Source organism: Peromyscus californicus, unplaced genomic scaffold, assembly GCF_007827085.1.
Source record: "Peromyscus californicus insignis strain IS unplaced genomic scaffold, ASM782708v3 Scaffold_6__1_contigs__length_162567912, whole genome shotgun sequence".
In the NCBI taxonomy this organism is placed as follows: domain Eukaryota; kingdom Metazoa; phylum Chordata; class Mammalia; order Rodentia; family Cricetidae; genus Peromyscus; species Peromyscus californicus.
In genome coordinates, this window is record NW_026294584.1 from 161969188 (window position 1) to 161992623 (window position 23436).

General features: G+C 40.4%; 1 protein-coding gene across 7 annotated transcripts in view; it reads left to right on the forward strand.

The window, feature by feature from the left end:
* The window catches only part of Resf1 (retroelement silencing factor 1), a 34421-nt gene extending 12990 nt beyond the window's left edge, over positions 1-21431 (forward strand). For 6 of the 7 annotated variants that reach the window (XM_052722126.1, XM_052722129.1, XM_052722125.1 and 3 more), the window contains exons 3-5: positions 11240-15698; positions 17389-17472; positions 20543-21431. In XM_052722126.1, coding sequence (XP_052578086.1) covers positions 11297-15698; positions 17389-17472; positions 20543-20700 — 4644 coding nt within the window. In that variant the 5' untranslated portion in view covers positions 11240-11296 and the 3' untranslated portion in view covers positions 20701-21431. Of the gene's footprint in view, positions 1-11239; positions 17353-17388; positions 17473-20542 lie in introns of those variants that run through there. The other variant, XM_052722131.1, reaches the window with a different exon arrangement.
* Positions 21432-23436: the final 2005 nt, after the last annotated feature.

A 23436-nucleotide genomic window follows, 5' to 3' on the forward strand; every position in this document is an offset into this window, starting at 1 on the left:
CTTGACTCTAGAACACTCTTAAAATAGCTTCTGGCACATAGTAACTGCTTAATAGAGCTTAAGTTTTATTCTGTTAGAGACAGTGTATTTTTTTTCTTTTTTATGACCGTGGACATTTTAAAGCTATACTATCTTGCAGTTCAACTTGCAAGAATAAATTAATGAACTTTGTGTATATCAAACCCATCTCTTGTAGCTTGGCCTGGTCTTGAACTTGCTGTCTAGCTGGGCATGATCTCTCTTGATCCTTCTGGTTCCTAAGTGCTGGAATTAGATTTTCACTCCCTGCTTGTGAGGTCAGATTGCTCAGCAAATTCCTTGGTTACAGAGATCTTGCCCTAGTTTGGTTTTTCCCTTTTATCTATATGATTAGTTCCTTCTCTTTTACATTATCAGTGCCATGATTTTAGGAGCTCAGCTGCTTAGGGAATTGTAATCGTGTTAAAGTTTAAGGGTGAACTTCAGGCATCTTTGTCTTACTAGGGCTTCTTTTCCCATTTCTTTGGAAACCAATCCATGTAAAACAGAAGTGGGAAGCATTCAGTTTTAGATAAAGCAAGACTTTGTAGCAGCCCTGGCTACAGAAATGCAAACTAAGAAACCCTTAAGACCTTGAATTCTGGTTTTTTTTTTTTTTTTTTTTTTTTTTGAGAAGCTTTGCAGGGCTTAAAATTCTTGATATGCTAAATGAAGTTGTAAATGAAAGGTGTAGTTAGAGCCAGCCTAGTGAAATACAATCTCAAGTGAGATTAGAACTATGCCACAAATGAGTGTCTAAGTGAATACTGCCTTTGACCTCTTACCCAGTCTTAGACAAGACATCACAAAGGTGGCTGAAGTCAGGTTTTTATTTTCATATGAAGTAGAATGTATAAATTGAGAGAAACAGGTTCAATTAGAAATCAAACAAATGTTGCTTCAAAGGAAAGGATTGATTTTTTTTTTTTTTTAAAAGAGAGAAACAGGTGAAATAACTTGTTTTGAGCAATTTCGATTGGTGCAGGTGGTCTGTTCATATACTTAGGTCAAATGTGATTGGTTGTTATGTGCACTTGAGTACAGGTGCTGTTGGAGTCCAGAAGAGGGTGTCAGATTCCCTGGAGAAGGAGTTAAAGGTGATTATGAGCTTCCTGATAGGGGTGCTAGGAATTGGGTCTTCTGCAAGGTTTTGTTTATTGATTTATTTATTTTTCTTCTTTCTTTTCCTTCTCTCCCTCCCTCCCTTTTTGGTTTTTGGAGACAAAGTTTCTGGCTGTCCTGAAACTCACTATGTAGCCCAGGCTGGCCTCTAATTCACAGAGAACTACCTGCCTCTGCCTCCTGAATGCTGGGATTAAAAGTGTGTGCCACTCTTCCTGGTTCCTTAAAGTTGTCTTCAGTGTTACTGTGAATAGAAAACCTTCCTTAGTTTCTGGCTTAATTATGAAGAAGTACATTTTTTTCTTTTTCTTTCATTTTGATTTTCTTTTGTTGATACAATATCTTGGATAGCCCAGACTGCCCTCAAGTTCATGAACTTCCTGATTCTCTCTTTAGAGTTGTAGGAATATAGGCATATGTTACTATACTGTGGGAGCCCACAGTGACTTCTGCTTGTGGCTTGATTCCATCTTGATTTAAGGTCAAGCTTGTTTCTGCTCCTCAAGGCTGAATAACGGGATGTTTGGTCAAAGATATGGTTACTACATGTTTTGAGAATTAAGGAGGTGTTTATGATTGTTCGGTGAACCATGGTAACGAAATCTTTTGCTGCCCTTGCTTTGGGTATAAAAAAAAGCTATGAGATACAAATTCGGGGCTGCTGCAGTATTCGAGAGCCCTCCCGATTCTGTCTCTTGTCTCTTTCTTTCTTAATCCTCACTCCCCTATTCCAATTTTGTTCAACAAGTCGGCTGGTCCCAACACTATATCTAGCTGGTTTTATGATCAATCTTGTATTTGTGACCTAGCCAATTTAGTTATTTATTTTTGAGAAAAGGTGTCATGTAGCCAGGGCTGGCCTTAAACTCATGTAGTGAAGGATGATCCTCCTTCCTGCTTCTGCCTTCCAAGTGGTAGGATTGCAGACATGAGCCATCATGCTTGCCTTCAAACAGTTTTTAATTCAATTTAGAACAAATTTCTTTTGATTTTCTATATAGAAGATATTTTCTACAAATAGGTAGCTTTCTTTAATCTGGAACCTGAGTTACTGTCATCCACTCTGCATGCTTTATTGTAACTGCCATGGCCAGAACACCTAGTAAGTGTTGTGTAGAAGTTGCAAGACTGGGCATCCTTGTGTTCCTCTCTCTTAATGTCACTCTTAGAACATTAAACACAGCAGTGGTTGTGGGCATTTTATTTTTTGTAGTTTTATAACCCTCAGCAGTTCTCATGCACATTGATTGTATGTAGATTTTTGATTGTGGTAACAATAGGGGTGTAGGTACCAGCTTTTTTTTGAATCTTCATCCTCACACTCAGGACAGTTATACAGGGATACTGCTAATGGAACATCTTTATTTTTTTGGCCCATGGTTTTTATTGGGCATGGTATCAGTATGTGTACACACAGAGTCCCCATCTCCTTTCTGGCAAATACGTAGAGTGCTCAGGGGATTGCCTCTTGAAGCCCTTCCTGTGAATGTTGATGGTTCTTGGATTATCACTTCAGTTGAGGACAGAATGGCCCTTCTTTTTCCACTACCCTTCTTTGCTGGTACAATTCTCTTGGACTTAAGTTGGAAGGGCAGTTGGGAATATTTTAAATAAACTTTCTCTATACCTATTGAGATCATCTGATTTTCATCCTTTTTTAATTTTTTTGTTTATTCTGCATTAATTTGGGATGTTGAGTGAACTTTGGATTACTGGGATACATTACAGAGTCATGGTATATAACTAATGTGTACTTGGATTTTACTTGCTTGCATTAATATTTCTTGAGGGGTTTTTATGTCTTTATTTGTGAGAGATTATCTTCATTTTGTACAGGGTAATATTGGCTGAAAATAATTCAGTTGGGTGGTTTTCCCTGTCTCCTGTGTAAAATTGATTTTAAACCTTTAAAGATTTAATGTGACTAACAAAGCCATCTGAGCCCAAACATTTCTTTGTGGGTAGCTTTTTGGCAAATTGTTATGGTTTGAATGTAAAATGTCATCCATCCCTTCAGGTAGGGTAATGATTGGGCACAGGGCACCCCACTAGTGGTGTTGTGTTGGGAGGTGCTAGAATCTTTTTGTTTTCTTTTTGGAGACAGTGTTTCTCTATAGCTCTGGCTGTCATGGAACTTAACTCTGTAGACCAGATTGACCTTGAACTCATAGGGATCCCCACTTGCCTCTGCTTCTTGAATGCTGGATTTAAAGATGGATGCCACCACCTGTTGCTAGAGTTTTTCTGCCTGGCCCACAGTCAGGGCAAATCTCTCTCACCCGCCAGTCCCAAGCCTCTCAAACCCGATCAAGTAAACACAGAGACTTATATTGGTTACAAACTGTATGGCCGTGGCAGGCTTCTTGCTAACTGTTCTTACAACTTAAATTAATCCATTTCTATTAATCTATACCTTGCCACGTGGCTTGTGGCTTACCGGTACTTTACATCTTCCTTGTCCTGATGGCGGCTGGCAGTGTCTCCCCATTCAGCCTTCCACTTCCCAGCTCTATTCTCCTCCTTGTCCCGCCTATACTTCCTGCCTGGCCACTGACCAATCAGTGATTTATTTATTGACCAATCAGCAACACATTTGACATACAGACCATCCCACAGCACTTCCCCTTTTCTTTTCTTAAAAAGGAAGGTTTTAACCTTTACACATCTCCAAAGTCAGCTTGGTATATTTGGGAATTTGGGCGTAGCTTCTCTTACTACTTCCTGCTGGAGGGGGGCGCTGTATCTTATGGGGACACAAAGAATACTTTAGGATTATGGAGTAGTCCATGAGGGTGTATCGTCTGAGCCAGTTACCTTGAAACCATTCTGGATGTTGGATCATCTAGGCCATGGTGTCATTGGAGACCTTTCAGGTGGTCTTGGCTGGTCAAACCTGATGTATCTTAATCTGGAACAAATCCATAGCCTCTGGCTTTCTGTGAAAACAAAAGCAGAGACTCCTTTCCAAAGCAACACATCCTTACATCCAAATTTTGAAGTCAAGGTACCTTTAAAATATACATTTTGGCATAACTCAACAGCTTTTACAATCAAATGTTTTTCTGCAGTTATGAATATCAAAGAGAACATAATCCAGATTCTCTGTGTGGTAGCCATCTTTACGCGGCTTATTTTTTTATATTAGCTTGAGCCTATTGGTTTGAACTGCAGCCTTCTAAGCTAAGCCTGAAACTGCGCTGGCGCTGCTGGCTCCGCCCACTTTAGCTTTCCAACATGGCGGTGATACGTTTTCCGCCAGCTCTGGGAGCCATCAACTCTCAGAAATAGTGTGTCTATGCTTCTATCAAAGCAGCGTGTAGCCCAGAAACCTCTTTTTTTTTTTTTTGTACTAGCAAAGGCTAAATCCAGCACACAGCTTAATGTGCCACTTGCAGAGGCCTCATTCCCACCATACTGCAGGTCAAGCATGCATGCACGCTAGGAACCCGCCTGTAGGTCAAACCATCAGGCTGCTGCTAACTTGAAAGAGACAACTAGGAACTGTTTTTAGCTCCATTTTAGAATCTTTTTACTCAGTTTTTAGGTGGAAACTCTTGCCAACACGTTGGACGCCATTTGTTGCTAGAGTTTTTCTGCCTGGCCCACAGTCAGGGCAAATCTCTCTCACCCGCCAGTCCCAAGCCTCTCAAACCCGATCAAGTAAACACAGAGACTTATATTGGTTACAAACTGTATGGCCGTGGCAGGCTTCTTGCTAACTGTTCTTACAACTTAAATTAATCCATTTCTATTAATCTATACCTTGCCACGTGGCTTGTGGCTTACCGGTACTTTACATCTTCCTTGTCCTGATGGCGGCTGGCAGTGTCTCCCCATTCAGCCTTCCACTTCCCAGCTCTATTCTCCTCCTTGTCCCGCCTATACTTCCTGCCTGGCCACTGACCAATCAGTGATTTATTTATTGACCAATCAGCAACACATTTGACATACAGACCATCCCACAGCAACCACCACCAGTCGAGGTGTTGGAATCTTTAGGAGGTGGGGCATACTAGAGGCACTAAGTCGTTGGGGTGTGTCTTTAGGAGCTGTGTCTTGTCTTGATCCCTTTCCACATTCCTTTCTGCTTCCTATTACTTTGTACTTTATGAGTTTGAGCTATTGTGATACGTTTCACAATAAGCCCAAACAGTGGAGCCTGCCAACCATGAACTGTAACTCTTGAAACCATGAGCCAAGATAAACATTTCCACTATAAAGCCTTTCCTGGCTTGGAATTTGCTGTGTAGAACAGGCTGACCTTCAACTCAGAGATCTACTTGCCTCAGCTTCCTCAGTGCTGGATTAATTAACATCTTTGTGGGTGATGAGGATTTACTACTGAATCAGTTTTGGTCATACTGTCCTTGGGGATCACTGTTGGTGTTCACTTGTTTATATTCCCTTGGTTGTAAAGTTGTAAATAATGTTCCTATTTTGTTCTTGATTTTACTATTCAAATATTTTCATGGTCAGTCCAGTAAAGGCATTAGTCTTGATCTTTTCTAAGAACCTACTTATGGTTCTGTTGCTTTTTCTATTTCTGTATTCTAGTTTGATAGCAGAAGGTAATAAAATAGCTATAAGAAACACATACCCATAGAGAATGTCCTTGAAGCTTCCATAGTAGGTCTTGGCTTTCTGAAAGTAGGATGGATGTGCTTTCTGCAGGTAACAGAGACACATGGTCTCAGAAACCATTTGTGTCCTTTAAAAAGTAACTTAAGGGTTGGAGAAATGGCTCAGAGGTTAAGAGCACTGGCTGTTCTTCCAGAGGTCCTGAGTTCAATTCCCAGCAACCATCTATAATGAAATCTGGTGGCCTCTTCTGGTGTGCAGTCATACACACAGAACACTATATACTGAATAAATAAATAAATCTTTAAAAAAAAAAGTTCAGCTAAAAAGTAACTTAAGGTGGGACTAGAGTGGTGGCTTAGAGAGTAATAGTACTTACTAATGTTGGAGAGGGCTTGTGTTAGTTTCCCAGCATCCAGACAGTGGCTAACAACTGACTGTGACTTCAGTTATATATAATGCCCTTCTGACCTCTGGACAATGCATACACTTACATGAATGTAAAACACTCATACACATAAAATAAAAGTAAACCCTTAAAAAAATTCAAGCTTTGAAAGTACATATTTTTATACAGGTTAAATTAATAACACAACTCATTTAGAAATGATAGTATATCTTTACATATTAGCATTAATATTTTCACCACCACCCCAAATAAAATAGTGACTTTTCTAATTTTTTTGTAAATCATGGTAATAGTTGACTTATTATTACAAAATAGTTGAGCAAGGCATGATGGTGAATGCTTCTAATCCTAACACTTGGGAGGCAGAGTCAGGTAGAACGCTGAGTTTGAGTTTAGCCTGGTATATAATGTGAGTTCTAGGCCATCCAGAGCTATATAATAAGACCCTGTCTCAACACACACACTGTTTTTGTTTTTGTTTTTTTTTAAAGCTGACTGTTGGCATAGGCCAGTAATACCAGGACTCTCAGGCTGAGGCCTTGGATTGTAGATGTATCCAACCTTCTTATTAAATAATAAACACAGAACCAATGCAAAGAAGAAAGCCAAGAGGTCAGAGCTAAGAGCTAAAACCTTACCCTTCCTCCTGCGGTGGTCCTACCTCTCCGAACCAGAGCTATCCCTGTGTTAAAGTCTTTATATAGAGGTCCTGTCCTGCCTTCTCATTGGTTGTAAACCCAACCACATGACCGCCTCCTCACAGCCTGTCTGTATAAGCCTCCAGGTTTTCCATGATTGGTATTAAGATTAAAGGCATGTGTATCCAATAATGGCTATATCCCTGAACACACAGAGACTTACCCAGCTCTGCCTACCAAGTGCTGGAATTACAAGCGTATGTTACCACTGCCCTGCTTTCCTATGGCTTGCTAATAGCTCTGACCCCCGGGCAACTTTATTTATTAACATACAAATAATATTTTAATACAAATAAAATATCACCATATTGGATCACAAATTTGAGGTTAGCCTGGGCTATATAATGAGTTGTTGGTCAGCCTGGGCATCATGACTGAAATTTACTGTTCACTCTGGCACTAAAGACTGCTATAAATCCTGACAAGTCTATGTATTTAAATTCTACTGGACCTGGACTAGCAGGTCATTCTTCAGTGACAGGTTCCTGAGAGGGAGGACGAGGGAATGAAAAATGAAGAAGATAGGAAGACTGAGTTGTGGTGGTCTTGACGCACAAGTTATGCCAAGCAAGTTTATTAAGAACAGCATCTTATATATGATCTGCAGGGGGAAATGGGAGAGAGTCAGGAGAAAGCTATCTTACAATGGGGCAAGTCAGCTGAAAGCGAATCAGTCAAGCAATGTTGTACAAAGAGACCAGGATATCTCAGCTGCATCACTGACTGAGCACTCAGCGTCCTTGAGACTGATAACTCTAGTATTCTTCAGGGGGAAAAGTCAAGTTCTTAGGAACTGAAACCTTAACTCCTTTGAGGCCGTTGGCCCTTTGCCAAGTCTGCCTCTGGGCAAGGACACAGAACTAGTTCCCTTTGTCCTTTAGCAGGGCCTCTGGAGAAGCCTTAGGTCAGTCTGGCACACAACACATGCCTAGAACAGTGGACAAATACTGTGACTAGGATGGCTTAAATTTTAGAATTAGTTGGCAACTGAGTGGTTTCCATTCTTTCTGGCCCAGCAGACTTAGTGAACAGAATTGTTGGCCAATGGAAGGACTCCCAGGAACTCCCATTGAGTGCTAGCTGTGAGAAGGATGTCCTTGAGTAACTAGTATGTTTTTTTTTTTTTTTTCTGTTTCTTCACAAGACAGGCTAGTTAAATTAAGAGGCAAGGTATTTTGGCAAAATGTGACTAATTCAGAAAGCTAGTCCAATGAGATGGACAGTTCTGTCACAGTGGTGTTTTGAATAAGAATGGCACCCTTAAGCTCATATTTGAATGCTTAGTCACCTGGGAGTGGCACTATTTGAGAAGGATTAGGAGGTGTGGCCTTGTTAGAGGAGGTGTGTTACTGGCAGGGGAGGGGCTTTGAGGTTTCAAAAGCCCAGGCCAGGCCCAGTCAGTCTCTCTCCTTCCCCTCCCCTCCCCTCCCCTCCCCTCCCATGCCCTGCCCTCTCCTCCCCTCCTCTGCCCTCCCCTCCCCTCCCCTCCCCTCATGGATCAGGGTATAGCTTTCAGCTTCTGTTTTAGCACCATACTCACCACCACATTCCCTGCCATGATATGTACTGACCCTCTGAAACTGTGATCAAGCCTCAGTTAAACACTTTCTTTTGTAAGAGTTTCCAAGGTCATGGTGTCTCTTCATAGCAAAATAGTGACTAAGATAGTCACAAAATGTGTCTTGCTGAGAAGCTGGTTTAGGGCAGTTTATATAAGGTAATTGGTGTTCCCACACTGGGTATTGTAGCATGAATCTTAGAGAGTCTTATTAATAAAATCAAACCTGAGGCAAGTTATTGGGGTGAAATGCTGGAAGGTCAGAGAGACAGAACAAACCACAGCTAACCTCACATGGCTAACTTCTCAGCTGGTCTTCTTTCCTCAGACTGGAAGCTTCTGTGTCCTCATGTGAGGTTAACTGTGGCTTGTTCTGTCTCTCTGACCTTCCAGCATTTCACTCCAATAACTGGCCTCAGGTTTGATTTTATTAATAAGAACTTTTAAGATTCATGCTACAACTACAAGTTTAAGGTTAGATATGGCTACATAGTGAGACCCTGTCTCAAATGTGTAGATATTTGGGGACCCCTGTTCAGAACTGGGACAGTAGTAAAATACCGATATATTTTGTACTGTCCTGGATGACCTAGTGAGGTGCTCAGCCAGTGTTCTCATCTCTGCAGCCTGGAGTCCAGAGTTAAACTTCTCCCAAAGTTTGTTTCCATGGCCTGTTTCTTGTTGTGCCAGTGACTCTAGTGTGTCCCTTCCCATGACCCATGTGGTTGCAGTGCTGTATTTTACCTTCACACAACACTTGTGAGACAGGGAATTTTCTCCCTGCCAACTTCTTTAGTTTTGTGCACATGCCTTCTGGGTATCCTGATCTCCCATTCAGTACTGTATCATCAAATTCTACTAGTTAAAGGGCTCACTACCACAAGACTGTCCCAGTTCCCATTCCTTGGAGTCCTGCACTACCTGCAACTGATTGCAAATTTAAGGGGTATCTTGTAACAATTCTTTCTTTACTATACTCAGATGCAGTGGATAGGGCCACCCTTTTTCAAGGGGTGGGTAGGGTCTCCATCTCTAGGCAGAGTACACTATCCTGTAGCACTGCCTTGTATCGAAGTTTACTCTGATGCTTGCAGTGTTAAACTCTGGCTCTTCCTGCTTTCTAAAGCTATGGGTGGGGTTGAAAGTTCTGTGCTGTTGGTGCTGAGTGCCTCCTGAGACTGCCTTGAGTTCTTCCTCTTATCAGTAGTACACACTCAAATGTGAGCAAAAGAAGCTCTTGACAAAAGAAAGTAGAAGAAGGTGCTCCTGTTACTTATGGCACTGCAAGTGATGTAATGTTTTCTACCCAGGGACAAAGGTCAAATGATATTTTTTCTTTTTCGTTTTTATGGCTAGGCTAGCACAGCCTTGGACACACAGGGTTCTGGAAAGGGGGGCAGTGGTAGACAGAGACATAGGACTATGATTCTGGCTTTATTTCAAGAATGAATAAGTTTTATTTTCCCACAGTTGTTTTTTTTTTTTTTTTTTTTTTTTGGTTTTTCGAGACAGGGTTTCTCTGTGTAGCTTTGCGCCTTTCCTGGAACTCACTTGGTAGTCCAGGCTGGCCTCGAACTCACAGAGATCCGCCTGGCTCTGCCTCCCGAGTGCTGGGATTAAAGGCGTGCGCCACATTTGTATCTATAGCAGTTTAGCTATCGACTAACAATAGAGTTGAATGCCAGTCGTCCCCTTTGTACCATTCTGAGTCCCTCTTCCACACTTCTCTGTTCCTGTGGTCTTGTGTATGCTGAAGGACATTCTTCCTTAGACTTAGACATGATCTCATGCCTGTAGCTTTCTGAAGTCATGTAGCCACACCTCAGTCAGGGTTTGTACTTGAAAAAGGAACTGTAGACCATCTGGATCCTCACAGTTTTAACTTTTTATTTTGAGATGGGGCTTCACTGAATTGCCCGGGTAGGCCTTGAACTCACTCTATAGTTTAGCTAGAACTAAGAACTTAATGTCTTCCTGCTTCAGCTTTCTGAGTGCTGGGATTATGGACATGCATAGCCAGACCTGACTCAAATGTCTTGGTATATCACAAGTGATATAGCCATAAGGTTGAATGCTATGCAGGTAGAGGCATTTTTAGTGAAATATAATAGCCTGCCTGTGATATGAAAAACAGACACACAGTAGATTGTGTTTGTTAGGATTCCTTGTGTTTTAAAAGATGTTTTAGATTTTGTTTCATTTTTCAGATAGGGTCTCTCCACATTGTCCAGACATACAGTTTATGAGTAGAGTGAATGTTTAGCATGCTTGAGTCGCTCTAAGTCCATCACCCTCACCTCAAAAAATAAGTAAAAGCAGAAAAGTGCTACTTTAATTTAACAGGTGACAGCTGCTTTCTGTGGAGTCAGTTTTTACACATTTCATTGATTTTGACAATTGGCACAATTATGTTGCAACTCCCATTACTACTGCTCTATCTGGGTATGGCTTATTAATGTGAGGTCCTTTTGTAGTTACCTTAGATATAATATGCTTCTATTTTTCTTTGAAATTCTGTCTAAGCAGAGTGATTACCACAAGTTTGAAGCCAGTCTGGTCTACAGAGGGAGTTCTAGGCCAGAAAGATTCTGTCTCAAAAAAAGTGGGGGAGTAGGGGAAAAAAAATTTTATTTTATTTATTTATTTTTAAAATTTATTTATTATGTATGCAGTGTTTTACCCTCGCCAGAAGAGGGCACCAGATCTCATTACAGATGGTTGAGAGCCACCATGTGGTTGCTAGGAATTGAACTCAGGACCTCTGGAAGAGCAGTCAGTGCTCTTAACCTCTGAGCCATCTCTCCAGCCCCGGGAGAAAAGTTTTCAATAAAAGATCTTTATTTGTATTTCTTGCAGATTTGTGACATTCAAAACCACAGACTACAACAGTACTACTACTAAATCAGATCAACTATGAATTGGAATGCAAAGCCAGAGAATGCTACCCAAAACCCACCACCGTATTCTAAAAACCAGTCATCTGTTTTGCAGCAGTTTTTAATGCCTTCCACAACTTCTCAAAGTTCTTTCAGCTGTCTTGCACAGAACCAAGAAGCATGCATGTATCCCAGTAATTCAAATTCAGCTTCACAGCCACTTCTGAACGTCAGGAGTTATGTAACTCCTCAGATCTCCAATATGCATAATAGGACTGTTGTGGCCTCACAGACTTCAGTAGAAAGAGTCACGTACACAAATGTTAAAGGAGCCCAACAACCAAACCACAATTTGCAAACAGTGTCTTCAGGAGTTATGCAAAATGTCTGGATGAACTCACCAATGAGGAATTTTATGCCTTCTCATACAGAGGCAACCGTATCCCATAAACCTGATGGTGGGACTAATATGCCTTATGTGCATGCACCACAGAGTCAGCTTGTCACATCAGATACCTATTCTGTGCAACTACAAATGACTCCTTCAAATTCTGTAAGAGTTCCTATAACTTATCAAGGAAATTATCAAGGAAATCAGGGACTTAACCACTCGATACCAGATCAGCTGGTTGACTGGACACAGTGCACATCCAATGAACTTACTTACCCAGATTACAGGACACCTACAAAGCAATATCCTTATTTACCACAAAACTTTGTGCAAGACCCTTCTGTTCAGAAACAAAACTTTGTGCCATCTACATCATTACAAGTTAAAAATAATCAGCTTCCACCTTCTACACAGTCGTTACAGTCAAAGCATCCTGTACCTGTGTCATCATATCAGTATGCTGCAGAAGCCAGCAAAAGACTCCCTGCCCGCCCTTACAGCTGTAGATATGGAAGCCAACAAGTGCAAAATTCTCAGCCTATTTCTAGACATTTGCCTCTGGAAGTTCCTCAGAGTTCAGAAATACACTCATCTGAAAAAAAGAAAGATACTTACAAAGGCTTTCAACAGCAGTGGCAGAACACTAATAAAAACGTCAGCACCATTGGAAAATTCTGTGAGTTGAAAATAAAACAGTCTTACAGTGACTCTGTTAGTTCTTCTGGGGATGGTCTTCAGACTCTTGTTCAGAATAATCAAGAGGAAAGAAAGTATTCCTGCAATCCAAGTACAAATCAAGTAATAGACACAAATGCCACAAAAGAAAAGCTGGTGAGGGATATTAAATCACTAGTAGAAATCAAAAAGAAGTTTTCAGAACTTGCAAGAAAAATTAAAATTAATAAAGATCTTTTGATGGCAGCTGGTTGTAGTAAAAAAGCCAATAATTCTTATACTGAACCAACTCAGCACTCTCAATTTTCAGCAAAAGAAATGTCTGCTAAAAGTGATGGTCACTGCTCCATGGAATTGCTAGCAACATGTCTTTCGCTTTGGAAAAACCAGCCTCCAAAAAACACAGAACATGTTCCAAAACCTTTAGAAGAAAAACAGTATAATGCATCAAGAACCAGTACAATAGCAGTTGGCAGTTCAAATCCCACGAATGAAGTTCATGTTAAGAATTTTTGTTCAGGTGTTAGAAATTCTCAGAAAATGACCAGCTCGTCACAAGCCGTCATGTCCGTTCTCACACCGAGTTACGAGTCTTCAGATGTAGCTGTTGGAAAAGGAACAGAGCTTCAAATTGCTGTGGTGTCACCCTTAATTCTTTCGAATATCAATGCCTTACCTGGAAAAGCATTAGCACCTGAGGTTGTACCTGAAACTGTGTATCCAGTTGTTAAGGAAGGCAGTGTTTGTAGCTTACAAAACCAGCAGCCAGAAAATACAACAGTAGCTGCTGCTTTGCCCTTTGATGTTACAGGAGCAGTAGCAAGTACTACTCTATCAGCTGAGCTTTCCATGCCCATGCCTAAGGAAAAGCAGCACAAACCAACACAGGATGATCTAGACATAGCTGATAGCAGCCTAGGAAAACACTCTCCCCTGGGTGCTGAAGCTCTGCCTAACCCTAGTGACAGCACCATTGTGAGTGGGCCCATGTTACAGATTGAAAGTATCTGTTCTCTTGCAGAAGGTGATGTTTCCTACAATTCCCAGATAGCAGAGATATTCAACTCTGTACAAAATGAACCCCAGAAGCCTTCACCTAATCAGCAGGTAATCAATAGTCAACAAGAAGAACAAGTAGGTGACACTACTAAAAATAAAGACATTGGTTTTCAGAAAGATAAGTGTGTGCAGTGTACAGATGTTCCTCATGAAGTCACTGAGCAGCCAGAGCTGCTGCAGCCTGTAGAGCCAGCATCTAGTGAGTATGTTGGAGCACACAGAGAAAGTCTAGAGGAAAGCAGTAAGGAGAACATTGGTGGAAAAGAAACAGCTAAGGATGTGTGTTCACCAGCTGTTGTTCAGCAAGATCCTCACCCTCAGGAAACTGATATGGTCAGCAATAAGTCAGGCCACAGTCTTCCTGAAATAAATGAGATTAATGATGAAAATGAATCTGTCTCATACCTACATGACCAGCTGTCAGAACTTCTAAAAGAGTTCCCTTATGGCATTGAAACTATGACCAGACATGAAGTTTCTGTGGGCCAACAAAAGACAAATGAAATCTCAGAAAATCAGACTGGTAATAAAATTGGTAATGTGTCTGGGGATAGCACAGACCAAATAAAAATTACAGTATTAAACTCAGAACAAATCAAAGAATTATTTCCTGAAGAGGATCAGCTCTGTGTCTTAGACAAATTGGCAGAACCTCAGAATAGAAAAGTCCATGCAGAAGTAAAGAGCCTGTGTGACTCACAGGTCTCCAGAGAAGAAAGTCATGACCCTGGAATGTTGGACCTGGAGAAGAACAAAATCCATTGCTGTGCCTTGGGTTGGCTCTCAATGGTTTATGAAGGTGTGCCTCAGTGTCATTGCAGTTCTATGGAGGAGAAAGAGAAAGACCGGTGTTCTTTGGAGATTGACAGTTGCAAACAAGGAGAGCAGTCCTGCAGTAGTGGAATCACTATTTTTGAAATTAATCCTATGTCTGATAACTCAAAAACTCCTCTGATCCAAGCAGCTGAGAAAGGCCATTTTTCTGAAATACGTGGTGAAAAGATAAAAACATCTAAAACAAAAGACAGCAGTTCACCAAGGGTGGAACAGGAATTTACTGGTCATTTTTCAGTTAAGTGTTACAAGAAAGATAAAGATGAATATAAAACAAAACAAGATAGCTCACTGAAAATGGAGCAAAAAGTAAAAAATGTTTCATTTGAATGTGACGGACCAAATCCCTTAAAAAGCAATAAAACAGCAACCCCTGAAATATCTCATGTGATAACTTCCAACTCTGATAAAAATATGCTGGCATTTTCTAAACAAGCTTCTCAGGAAAGCCTACAGAAAAAACACATATCTCAAGATTCAGGTCCAGGAAAAGCACATGCAGGACTTTTGCCAAATAAAGATCCATGCAGGAGGAATAGCATTTTGGTGCAGTCAGTGTCACCAGAAAAGAAAAAATTAAAATTCAAAGCAGGTGGCTCCAGACTGAAATATTTTGAAAAAAGAAAAACAGACCATGTGCTTATCCCAGATGTGGAAATAAAAAAGAAGAAATATGAAAAACAAGAGCAAAACAAAAACACTGGAGACACACTCAAACTGTGCAGCACTCTGACAGAACCAAACGAAAGCACCAGTATTAAAGAAAAGACAGTGCCAAGTTCTGAGTCCTCAGACTCAAAGGGCAGCTCCTCTAAGAGTACCAGAGTTATAACCGTGCAGGAATATTTACAACGGCAGAAAGACAAACATATAATAGGGAATAATGCTTCCAAAAACATCTGTGTAGAGAATGTGCCGTGTGACCCTGAGCCCATGAAGTCCAGTAAGCATTCTGCACCAGCAAGCTGGGGAAAGTTAATTGAGGGGCAGGGTGTCAGTGCAGAGCCCTCAAAAGAACCAGAACGTAATTCCTCCAGCCATGGCAAAAATCCCAAAGTCCACCATTCTGAGGAGTCAAGGCTATACAGTGTGTCAAGAAATAGTAAAGGAAAATTTGATAGGAAGCAGCCAGACAAAGCCTATATTGATAAAACCAAATTAGAAAGATTGACCAATATGAGTAAGTCCAGCCAGATACCTCTCCAGGTAAAGGAACAAAGGAAACAGTACCTGAACCGGGTTGCATTTAAATGCACAGAACGGGAAAGCATTTGTCTCACCAAATTGGACAGTGCATCCAAGAAGTTTAGTAAAGAGAAAAAGAAGAGTAGGGCATATACACCCATGACAAAAGATGACACAGACAAACAGATGTTGGAGTTTAAATTATGTCCAGATGTGCTGTTGAAGAATACAAGCTCTGTTGATAAGCAGGATGCACCTGGGCCTGGGCCTGGGCAGGATCAAGCCCCTGTGCAAGGTTCAGTATGATTTCTTCATGGGGGGTGGGGGGACAGTTTCACACGGTTCAGGCTGGCGTTAAATCATCTAGGTTGGCCTTTTAACTCTGATCCTCTTGTCTTTATCTCCCAATTGGTAGGAATGTAGGCCACAGGGCCCAACCAGTGATTTGTTTATGTGTGAGGCACCCATAGAGGTGTAGTCCTAGGAGTGCGTGAATGGGATGGGTTAGAGTTGGGGTGACAGTGAGTCAGTGTTCATCGAGCAGCATTTGTTTTGTGTTTGTTGCCCTTTATTTTAAATTATAGTAAATTAGTACTGGCAAATTTTCCAAACATTTCCTGAACACAAATATTTTATTAAGTCCCTAAGAAACTACACTGAAAAGCATTTCTTGTGGTACAAGTTTAAAAAGTATAAAGTGTATATTTGTTTCAAGAAGTTTTGGTTTTGTGGTATTGGTGGTCAAACCACCAGCACTCTGCCACTGAACCGCAGCCACAACTAGTGTCTTGGATTTAGTTTCCTTTTGTACTGGTAATTTCAAAGCAGCCTGTATGTGAAACTTTGTTCCAAATATTGAGAGGTAATGTACGTGTTAATTAATGGGTCAATTTGTTGCCATCTTTGAAACTTAGGATGAAGATGTTATCCCCAAGTTAAAATGGTAACATCTAGTCTACTTATAAAACAGAAGACCTGTAGAAGCTGTAATTGCTTGGAACAAATTAATCTCTAATTACAAAGTCTAAATAATGATTGGCAGAGTGGTACATATGGAATGCTAGAGGCAGAAGAATCCTGGGAGTTTAAGGCCATCCTTGGCTATAAGATGTCATCTCAAAAACTAAGAATAGTGAAAAAGCCAGAGTCGCAGTCGTGAGTCATAGGTATTATCTCCATGAAGTGTACAATTAAAGGGGAAAATGAATGAATAGTTATGGTTATAAGAGAAGGTTTTGAAGTTGTAGATATTATAGCTGATACATTGTGCATTGAAACTCAGATTGGAAAACGAGTCTTTTAGTTGAAATTTTAGTTTTGTCTCTTTTTTTTTTCTTCTGAGTATATCTGTGGTGATGAAGCTATAGCATAAACAGTACTTTTTGTGGAAAGTGATAGGTATAGAAGACAAAAATAATTTTGTTTAAAATGACTGATTTCAAAATAAGACATGGTTGCACACATCTTAATTTCAACATGTAAGAGGCAGAGGCAGGTGGATCTCTGAATTTGAGACCAGATTGGTTGTAGTAAGCTCCAGAACTACATAATGGGACCCTATCTCAAAACAAATCAAATTAGAACCAAAAGGATCATTTCAATAGGCGTTTTTATTAGGTTTTTAGAATCTGAGACCTTGAGTGTAACTGGGAATTTGGAATTGAACAGGGGCAATGAGTGACTTCCTGTCTCATACCTTTAAATAAATACCCTGAGAAATGTTGGTGATTCAGCCCAGATGAGGAAATGTTTATTTAGTGTGAAAATTAGAAACAATTCATTTACCTATTATAAAATATTCAATTTCCTTACCTGGTAAAAATAATTTTTCAGGTTCTTTAAAAAAGTTACATTACATATGGTATATAGGTATAATATAAGATACCCCATGATGTAATATATAGGTAGGTTTTTTTTTTTTTTTCCGTTGTGCTAAAATAGAGGAGGAATAAAGATTATATATCTGAAAACAAATATTTAAACAGTTTCAGGAATAAAAACTACAAAAGAAGACTGGTTAAAATGCATCCCTACAAGGACAAAGATGTCTGAATCAAGTCAAGAAATAGGTAAAACACCATCTGTTTTCATTTTTTGTTTTGATTTACCAGCTTGTCTATAACATGGATATAATCACAGTACTGTCTCAATGCATGATTTTATTTATATTCTTTTTTTAGTCCCTTGGTGTTTGTTTCTGAAGGTAGGATAGCGTTCTGTTTTCTCTGTCAGGATGGAGTGGGAGGCCAGGATCTAGTTCCTTTTAACAGAAAAATAATACACTGAATTAGGTGAGTTTTGACATAAAGTCTTGAATTTTCTGGACCTGAGCGGACCTCAATTTTGACATTGTGTCAAGTGATATGTGAATAAGAATATTGTGTAATTGTGATTAAACTCTTCCCTAAGATCTGTGGCAGGCTGGATTGGCCTCCAGTAATGTCTGCCAACCTCCATTTGCTGATTTGCAGGCTCATTCATTCAATTCCCTAAACAAGATAGGCAAGGACATTCCCATTTGTCATCTGGCTTATTGCGTTGCTAGATTAGGAACTTGAACCTGGTCTCTCTCTTCAGAGTTCATTGAGGATAGCGGTGCAAGTGTTTTAAAGGACTAAAGGATGGTTGTCCTGGTAGCTTTCAGTTTGTTGGAGATTGGGCTCAGCCTTGTACTCACTGTGAGCTTCTGATCCTCTTGCCTCCACTCTCACATGCTGAAGGTTTATGTGCTGCTAAGAATAGAGTCCAGGGTTCTGTGCACATTAGGCAGGAACTGTGTTAACTGGATCCTCCGTTTAATTTAAAGTGGAATGAATGTATTTCATAGAGTAGATCTGAGGAGTTCTGCCTTCGTTTTGCTTATTTTAAAAGAAGCCTTTTAACGAGTGGTAGTAGCTCACACCTTTAATCCCAGTACTTGGGAGGTAGAGGCAGGTGGATTCCTCTGAGTTCAAGGCCAGCATGGTCTACAAATCGATTTCCAGGCCAGCTAGGGTTGTTACACAGAGAAACCCTGTCTTGAAAAAAAAAAAAGCAAAGGTAGTTTCAGAGTCTTGAAATTGGGATTAATTTTACTAAGAGCAATGACAGAATCTTTTTAAAAGATTTATTATTATTATTATTATTTGCTTTTTTTGAGACAGGGTTTCTCTGTAGCTCTGGCTGTCCTGGAACTTGCTTTGGAAACCATGCTGGGCTCAAACTCAGAAATCTACCTGCCTCTGCCTTCTGAGTGCTGTGATTAAAGGTATGTGCCACCACGCCCGGCCAAAAGATTTATTATTTTTAATTAGTGTATGAGTATGGGTCTCTGGGTCTGTGTACCTGAATGCCCTCAGGGGTGTAAGATCCTCCTGAACTGGATTTGTAGGCAGTTTTGAGCCACCAATATGCATGCTGGGAATAGATCTTGGGTCCACTACACTGTTATACAGTGTTAATCACTGAGTCATCTATTTTTTTTTTTAATTTTAAAAAATTGTATTTTTTTATGGAGGAAATTTGACAAAGGTGAGAATAGAGATTCAGACATGTATAGGCAAACATGTACAAACTGAGTCATAGACATACTGAGATAATGCACATAAGAAAAAGCTTAGCTAGCCATGCTGTTTCATGCTTATAACCCCAGTACTTGAGGGGATAAGGCAGGAGGAGTATAGAGAACTGGAGACCAGCCTGGGTTACAAAACAAAGTTCTGTCTCCAAGAAGGAACAAAAAATGGGCTGGGGATATGACTCAGTAGGTTGGGTGCTTGCCTTGCATTCTTGAGGCTCTGGATTTGACATTCAGTGCCAGCCTGTTAGGGGAATACACAGGATCAAAAGTGTAGGTGTAGTGAAGAGGGGAAGGAGGCCCCTGAAGTGAGAGAGAGCAGCTATAAATGCATGGAAGCAGGAGAGACAAGACCCATGGAACAGTAAACTAAAGGGTTAAATGAAAAGGGAAGGTACAGGCTTTTCAGAGGTAGATTATTAAAGTTAACCCTTTACATTCACTGTTTGGAACTGGCCAAGCTCTTTATTGCTCTTTTCTTTTTCCCTTCCGTTTCCCTTCCCTTTCTCCTTTTCCCCTTCCTTCCCCCTTTCCCCTTTCCTCTCTTTCCCTTCACTTCCTTTCCTTTCCCTTCCCTTCCCTTCCCTTTTTCTTTTTTAATTAAAAAGATAGTGTCTTGCTGGGTGATGGTGGTGCACACCTTTAATCCCAGCATTTGGGAGGCAGAGCTAGGTGGATCTCTGTGAGTTCAAGGTCAGCGTGGTCTACAGAGTGAGTTCCAGTACAGGCACCAAAACTACAGAGAAACCCTGTCTTGATAAAAACAAACAACAACAAAAAAGATGGTGTCTTATGTAGCCCAGGCTTGCCTTGAACTTTGTATGTAGTTAATACTGATCTTGAACTTCTGGTTATCTTCTCTCTTCCTTAGTGAGTGTATATGTTGGGTGAGAGAATTATGTGCATTTGGATGTAGTGCCCTCAGAGTCCAGAAGAGGACATTGGATCCCCTGAGTTACAGGCAGTTGTGAGCCCTCACTGTGTAGGTGCTGGGAATCAAACTTGTGTCATTCTTGCTCTTTTTTTCCCCCTTGAGACAAGGTCTCACTGTGTTGCCTTGGCTGACTTAGAACTCTCTTTGTAGAAGCTGACTTCTTCTCAGAGATACACCTGCCTCTACCTCCCAAGTGCTGGGACTAAAGGTAGCTACCACTGAACCATCCCTTGAGTTCTTCCTTTGGTTTTTGAGGCAAGCTCTTGTTGTGAAATTCAGACTAGCCAGGCGGTGGTGATGCACGCCTTTAATCCCAGCATTCTGGAGGCAGAGGCAGGTGGATCTCTGTGAGTTCAAGGCCATCCTGGTCTGCAGAGCGAGTTCCAGGACAGCCAGAGCTACACAAAGAAACCCTGTCTCAAAAAACCAAACCATCCAACAAACAGAAACCACAACAAAAACTCAGACTGGCCTTGAGCTGAAGATCCTCCTGCCTCAGCCTTGAAAATGCTGTGGTTATAGGCATTTACTGCCATTTCAACAATCTACCTCAGTTTTCTGCCCCCACACACAATGCACATTTCCTGTCTCATTTTTTTCAGTGTATGTTTGTCATATTGAACATTAAGTATCAGTTTTGTTTTCTTAGATCGGGCTGATTCAAGACTCTCTAAGAGAAGCTTCAGTGCAGATGAATTTGAAACGCTACAAAACCCAGTAAAAGACTCAAATGTCATGTTCCGGACCTACAAAAAAATGTACTTGGAGAAGAGAAGCAGAAGCCTCGGGAGCAGTCCAGTGAAATAGGCACAGGATGTAGTGGTTTTACTTTACCACCCGGCTATCTAACTTTTTCTTTTCAGGCTCCCTTGCTGGAAATAACTCAGGACTTTCACATTTGGATTTCTCAGCCAAGGAGTTCAGTTACAGCTCATGTCTTTCATTGATACTGTGTGACTGAAATGTTGGATTAGCTGCTGGTGAGCAGGCAAAGAAACAGATTGCATTTGTCTGGGAACTACAAAGTATGTGATCTTCTATATATTGAACCATGTTTACTATTTTAAGTCTTGTTGGGACAGTAGTGCACACCTGTGATCCTAACATTTGGCAGATGGAGACAAGAGGATCAAGAATTGGTCATCTTCAGCAGCATAGTCCATTGAGGCCAGTTTAGACTACATGAGGCCCTCTCTCCAAAAACAAAACAACGGCAACCAAAAAGAATGTGAAGGTGACTTATACAAATCTTACTTTGAAATGCTGTTATGCTGACATAACTGTTCATTAGCTAAGGACTTATTTGACTGGGACTGTAAATATATTTTTGTTTCTAATAAGCACATTAGCAAAACTTATTTTTCAGAAAATGCCTCTGTGAATGTCAAAAGTATATTCCTAAGTATTTTGTACCTTATTGTAAAGGTTTTTTCAGAAGTCTTGTTTTATACTTTTGTTAAACTGAATGGAATTTTTGGATGATGTCTTGACATTACTTTTCATACTTGAAATAAACATTTATTTTTTAAAGAACTACAGTTGAAGTCTTCATGGTTTCATTTCTCTTTGTTTTCTTACAATTACTAATAGACATTATAGGATAAGTTAGGCACATCTTCAAGGAGGCTAAGATGGCCTTTGCTATAGAGGACACAGAATGTTTACTTCTAGGAGAGCATTGGTTATTTATAGAAAATTCTTCCCTCTCCCAGTGGTGGAAATGGAATTCTAGACCTCATGCATGTTAAGTGCTCTGCCACTTAACTACACCTCTCATCCTGTTTCTTTTTTAACCCCTAGTGTTGTATATATAAACATTGAAATATGAAAGTACATTGAAAGTGTAAGGTAGACAAGAAGATTTTAAGATAATTATGCAGAAAGTTCCTTGTAGATTCAGCTTCCATATACAGTTTCCACCAATCTTGTGGGAAACACCTACTTACAAGCTTTTTATGAAGTATCAAGGAATACACATGATTATTCGAAAATGCTATTGTACTTTTTTTCCATGAAAAAATATGAATGGAAGGCTGAGGCAGGAAGATTGCTGCTAATTCAAAAATAGTCTGGGCTAGGGAGTAAGATCCTGTCCCAATCAAAAGAAAAGGTAGAGGTTTAGGCAGTGAAGGAAACCACCAAAAACAGAAAGCTGGTGAAGATGTAATTGAATGAGGCAGCATATTTAAGCCCCAGCAAGCAGCAGAACTTGGTAGCTTTAGCTATGTGGTTCTGGCTTTGGAGTTAAGGATACAAGAGAGGGGTTATGGAATCTCCCTTCCGTAACTAAGGAAAGCTGCTGAGCCCAGGCATGTGTTAAGGATGTCCCTGTATGGAGGCCCAGAGAAGACATTGTGTGAAGCTATGAAGGTGAAGCCTGGATTGCCTTGGAGACCCCAAGATGTTTGAAATGCCAGAGTCATGGGGTACCTGCCAAGGAAATCTGCTAATGGATTATCAGCCCAAAAGAATTGTGTTGCAGTCAGCAAATCTGAAAGGAGTTATAGATCTGAGGAGCATTTTGACAACAGACATGGAGATGCAGTTTGGAATTTGCCCAGCTGGATTTTGTCTTTTCTTTGGCCTAATATTTCCTTAATATCCTCCCTTTCCTCCCTTTTAGAACAGTAATGTGTATCCTTGCCATTATATGTTGGATGTGTATGATATGCTTTTGATTTTGACTTTATAGGGGATTACAATCAAGAGATTGCCAAGATTCCCGTGAGAGATGACTTTTACGGGGTTGAGACTGTCGTAGCATATGGGGACTTTTAAAATTGGACTTAACACATATTTCCATTATGATATTGTTACAAACTCATGGGGGCCAGGGAGTAGAATGTGATAGTTTGAAAGAAAATGGCAAAAAAAAAAAAAGAAAAAAAAGAAAATGGCTCCCATAGACTTAGGGAGTGGCTTTATTCTGAGATGTCACCTTGTTGGAATAGGTGTATGTAACATGAATCATAAAAGGTCTTATTAATAAAAACAAACCTGGAGCCAGGTATTGGGGTGAATGCTGAAAGATCAGAGAAACAACAAGCCACATCTAATCTCACCTTGCCAACTTTTCAGCTGATCTTATTTACTCAGACTGAAAGCCTCTGAGGCCTCATCTGAATGGATCTCAACTGAACTGCTAAAAAGCCTAAAAGTTTAAAAGCCACTAATTCCTGGTTTTCACAGCTTATATACCTTTCTGTTTCCTGCCATCATTTCCTGGGATTAAAGGTGTGTGTTGCCATGCCTGGCTGTGTAGATGTAACAGTCTTATTTAAATAAGAAACACAGAGTCAAATGTAGAGTTAAAAGCCCAAGAGGTCAGAGCAGTAGCTAAGAGCTGATACTAAAAAACCTTTCTTACCTTTTGCTGCCACTGCTGTCCTTCCCCTGACAAAGAGGCCTACTTTCTGTGTGTCTGTCTTTTTATTGACTTTCTGTTCTGCCTTCTTACTGGTTGTAAATCTAACCACATGACCTCCTCATCACTGCCTGTCTATACAGACCTTTAGGTCTCTATGGTTGGTATTGAGATTAAAG